General features: G+C 33.5%; 1 protein-coding gene across 1 annotated transcript in view; it reads left to right on the forward strand.

Moving 5' to 3' along the window:
* LOC117117824 (probable chitinase 10) overlaps nt 1-5245 on the forward strand; it is a 28479-nt gene that overhangs the window by 19083 nt on the left and 4151 nt on the right. Inside the window, exons 32-39 of the mRNA XM_033262295.1 lie at nt 35-154; nt 306-483; nt 1478-1596; nt 2061-2286; nt 2853-3377; nt 3543-3670; nt 4041-4266; nt 4972-5094. Coding sequence (XP_033118186.1) covers nt 35-154; nt 306-483; nt 1478-1596; nt 2061-2286; nt 2853-3377; nt 3543-3670; nt 4041-4266; nt 4972-5094 — 1645 coding nt within the window. The remainder of the gene's footprint in view (nt 1-34; nt 155-305; nt 484-1477; nt 1597-2060; nt 2287-2852; nt 3378-3542; nt 3671-4040; nt 4267-4971; nt 5095-5245) is intronic.

Below are 5245 nucleotides of genomic sequence, written 5' to 3' on the forward strand. Positions count from 1 at the left end.
ATTCTCTTACCTAATGGTGATTATATATTTACAGATATGTGACATGCTACAAACTGGTGGCACTGTTGTACATGACGACAATCTACAATCTCCATATGCTTACAATGGTAACCAATGGGTTGGATATGACGATACTGAAAGTATAGCAAGAAAGGTTAGTACGAGTTTTAAAATTAATTCAATGTAATATAAAATAAACAAACTATTCCATTATTTATATGCTATTTTAAATATTAATTCATTATTCATATGTGATTTGGTATTTATTTGAGATTAAAATGTTTATAATTTCCCCATTTTTCCAGACACAATGGATAAAAGATAACGACTATGGTGGTGTTATTGTGTGGGCACTCGATCTTGATGACTTTAGTAATAGTCACTGTAGTGAAGGACCATATCCTTTATTAAATGCTATTAAACAAGGCTTGGAAAACGACGTTGTTGCTAATAACCCTACTGAGGAACCGATCGCTATCAAAGGTATTAAAAAAACTTGTAGGTAATAAAATAATTTTGTTTGAGTTAAAATATGATTAGTGGCAATTCAATAAACTGCAAATAATTTAGCTATCGGTTGATTGATATTGTGGAGGGACAATTTGATTTCCAGACATCCATTCGTAGAAGCCTTTTTTTTTTTAAGAAAGCCTACCTAAAGTGGCTTAGATTGGCACGAGACCAGCTAATTAATTTTTGTTAAATAGAGTATACAATGCACACGAAAAAAAAATCATGCTAGGTTCCCTTAGGCCCTATTGTAGCCCAGGCCTAGACAAGGTTTATTAATATTAGTGTATCAATAATAAATTCAATATAATAATAAGAACAGGTAATACAAAGAATATGAAAAAATTGGATCGGTTGAAATATATACCGGAAATTTACAATAATAATCATTTTTGTAATTATTGCATCATATTTTTGTGAAAAAAAAAATTTAGGCGCTAAATTTCAGAGGTCAAGGTGCCGACAGCCTACACATCTCATACATTCCACATTAAATAAATGAATGGTGGCCTGACTTGACGTCGATGAATAAATGAGAGAATGATAATAGACTAATATGTCGGTATTATCATGATAATAATGTTGGTGTTTATATAACGCCGTACACACATAAATCTCAGAGTGCTTCATCTTATCCCTTCAGCCAATCGAACGATACCTGTACAAACATACTTACGGTAGCTCCTGGGAAGTATTCCATAATTTGCTGCTAAAATAAACTAGCGCATTGGGTTTCAAAACTCTAGGTAACCATTTTTATTTCTGGGTGGAAAGACGTGAATAAGTGCCTTGCCAAAAAAACACAATTGAATTGCATAGCCAGTGTTTTGAACCGACAACCTGAAAGTTGAGAGTTAAAGCCACAACCGTTGCGCGAACCACCGATCCTTGCGCACCCGACTAAATCGTGTTGTTTGCAAACCAAGCTTTAATAACCCTCTAATTTTAACAAAATTATTCGTTTCAGCTTTTGAAATAAGCCTTCGTATTACAAACGTTGGAACCTCAGATGCAGAATTCGATAACGACTTATACGACCAAGAATCTAAGCTGTACATAGAGTATGAGAAGGATATATGTGATTCCGTAAGTCAAATTTGTTTCTTAAACATACATAATAAAAATATACCATTCTGGCAATTAATTTTGTATTTCACAATTTCTTTATAATAAGTGTCATTAACTGTAGTTTTGGGCCAAATTTGGCATTATATCTCTGCCGGTAAAGCAGTCAAAATGTTTGTATGATGTTGATAGTTTAGAAAAATATTTGACATCTGTGTGTAATTTTAATCTAAAGGGTTTCTACATACTGAATGTGATAGTGTAGACAAAGCTTTATATCAACTATTAACACATTTTGCAGTCCACTGATAATATTGAGCGCTTTACTTCAGAGTTTAAGTTGATTCAAGATACAAGATAACAATATTGTTGTAGCATATAACATGGTAACATGGTATTTGGTTTTAGATGCAGTAATAGAAGATATATTTTTTTTTTTTAAGACTCATTCTTGTATTTATCATTTTGAATGTCATTTTCCTAAGGTGACAACTTTATATGACAAAAGTAGTACCGTTACTAGTGACAGCACAACTTGCTCAGTGTCCAGCTTTGAACAAGGAAGCATCATCGCGAACGTGCAGGTGGAGTTTCCAAACTCGACTAATAATGTTGATGAATTACAAACGATACTTGTAGAGGCTGTCGAAAACGATACTTTACCTGGCACCAATTTTACTGTTGATAGCTCCTCTATAACTGTAATAGAAAGTAGGTTGCAAAAATATGACATTGCTATTCTGTTATGATTTGTGATGATTTCTCTCCCTCTCTCTCTCTCTCTCTCTCTCTCTCTCTCTCTCTCTCTTAGGCATAAAGAAAAAAAATAAAACAGTAGCCTAAATTTCAGGCTGTGTTCTGATTGTTCAGTTGTCAAGTTTGATTTACACTCAAGTAAGGTTTAGTATAAAACACATGAAGCAACAATATATTTTGTATCCAGTAACTTTTGTTTGCAGTTGAATACCAACTACAAACTTACCCATCCACATTTCCAAACACAACCATACTCAATGCTATGCAATGCATGATATTTTGTTGGTAAATATATATGCAAAAGCCAAAGAAATCATTGCCTGATAGGAAAAATGATCTGTGATAACTATGAGGATGGAGATGGAAACGTTGATAGTAATGTCGACAACAGTGATAATTTAACACTAGCAATAACCGTGCTTAAATTAATTGCTCTAGGTCTTTGAATTATTATTTATTTTATAACAATAAATATATGTATATAATATGTATATCAATTATATATACACTCTTGTCCGCAGTTCGACCAACTACTATAGCTGCAATGGAGACAAGCACTGCAGCCAAGGTTGAACCAACTACTGTGACAGTAGTAGACGAAAGTACTACTTTCGCAAATGAACTGAGTACTAGAGCTGAAGTGCAAACAACTACAATACCAGCAGTGGAACCAAGTACACAAGCAGGAGAAATATTTACAATAGAAACAGATACTATCGTCATAAACTTACCAACAGTGGAATCAACTAGAGTACCAAAGTTGGAACCAAGTACACCAACAGGACAGACATCCTCAAAACAAACAGATGATGTAGGTATTACAAAACCAACAGTTAAACTAACTACAGTAGTAGTAGAACCAACATCATTCAAAACAGAGATTCCATCTACTGTACCTGTAGAAGAAGACCATACGAATACTCGTACACATACAGCAACAGTACTAGAGCCAACTACAGTAAGAACATCTGCAGGCAGACCACGGACTACAGAAGTCGAATCAACCCCTGATACACCAGAACAAGCATTCTCTACGTTTAGAATAGGTGAGGTACTCTTTTAAATTTCTCTAAATTAAATTTCATTAAAACATTATCTAATAAATTTTATATTATTGGGTTGTATTTCTCTAATATTATCACTACAAACTTTTTCATGCAAAAAGTAATTATACATTAATCAATCATAAGCACAATGCACATTGATTTCAGAAACGACAACATTTGGCGTTAGGTTTCGCATTATAAAAGTTAATGGAACAGAAGCAGTATTCATTGATGATCTAAATGACCCGAATTCTTCGTTATACGTGCAGTACGAACATGACATATGTGATTCTGTAAGTTCAAAACAGCTAATAGTATACTTATTTTATTCAAACTTTATTAGTCTTTTAAGTGAAAAGACAAGCAGAAATATATTCATATATTGATATAACAAGAAATGACATGGTGGTGTATCATTACATAAAGTATTAAAGGTGTAGCTTGGAGGTTAATAATGTTGCATTCCAATCCCAAATTAATGGGTTTAAATCCTTTTAAGTCAGATTATTATACTCTTTGTGAAGGGATAAGTCGTTGCACCGAATGAAAACGATTTACTTTACACAAGGTTTCGTACCAAACTTTTAAGTTGAGAGTCCAAGCTATAGGCGTTGCCGAAACATATTCCTTAATACATTATACACTTTATTATTTTTATTTCAGGTGACATCTGTATACGTTGATAGAAGCGATATATCAAGTGACGATCTTTTATGTTCAGTTTCGAGTTTTGAATCTGGCAGTATTATCGTTAACTTACAACTCGAATTTTCACAAGGCGCTACCTACGCCGATGAACTACAAATGATTCTAAAAGATTCAACTGATTCGGGCATTTTACCTGGGACTCAATTTACTATTGACACTGCATCGGTAATTGTGATAAAAAGTGAGAATTGTTTAAAAATACGTTACATAAAGCCCGACGCGATTTATCGTCGGAGACAGTCTTAAGCCATCGTGAGAAATATTAAACGTGTTTAATATTCTACGACGCTACTGCCCCCGACGCAAGACATCGCGTCTGCGTTTAACTCACACAGACCCGTTACGACAAAAAATCGCGTCGGGCTGCGTCGTACGACGCTGTCTGAGTTGGCCTTAATATGTCATGTTTACTTAGGAAAGAAGAACATTAAATCTAGACAGCCATAGTGTATACAGTTAATATCAGAGTTTGCTAGTAGTCAACCCTCAGGCATTGCAGAAGATTATACATTCTTTCACATATTAGGCCTAACACAATTGATTTGCTTTTATTGCGCTCAAAGATCAAATAAAAATTCAGAGAGGAAATTGCCAACATTGTTAGAATAGAAATCAGTGACCATTGCAGACCCCATTTGTTAAGTTAGCAGAAAAGAAATATGAAATTATAAAAAAAATCGTTTATCCATATAATAATTTTAAAATATTATGTATTTATTAATATTACATTATATTAAATAAAAAACTTAAGAATAACAGGAATAATTATATTATGGTATTATGTACACATTACAAAATTAATTGATTGGTTTACATATTATTATTGTTAGAATAGTGCTATATAAAGGTTTTTGTGTTTAATAACGTGTAGTTACATTTCTTTCAGTGGAATTTTGTGCTTCTGGTTTTTGTGAAAATGGTAAAACCTGTGATAATAGTGTTCAGCCACCCGTATGTACATGTACCTCTCAATATAACGGTGACACATACCAAGACCAAGAAAAATACAGTAGGTCTTAATGTTTTAATTCCTTCTCTCCATCTTTAAACGTGCAATATTATTTTCAGACATAACCTCACCACAACGTTCACAATGTTCTCAACGTTTGCGAATGTTATAATCATTTAGTGGTTGCTGGGGCGGCATGACGTCGTTGACA

Source organism: Anneissia japonica, unplaced genomic scaffold (genome assembly GCF_011630105.1).
Source record: "Anneissia japonica isolate Jap-2015-1 unplaced genomic scaffold, ASM1163010v1 scaffold108273_len470852_cov203, whole genome shotgun sequence".
Classification (NCBI taxonomy): Eukaryota; Metazoa; Echinodermata; class Crinoidea; order Comatulida; family Comatulidae; genus Anneissia; species Anneissia japonica.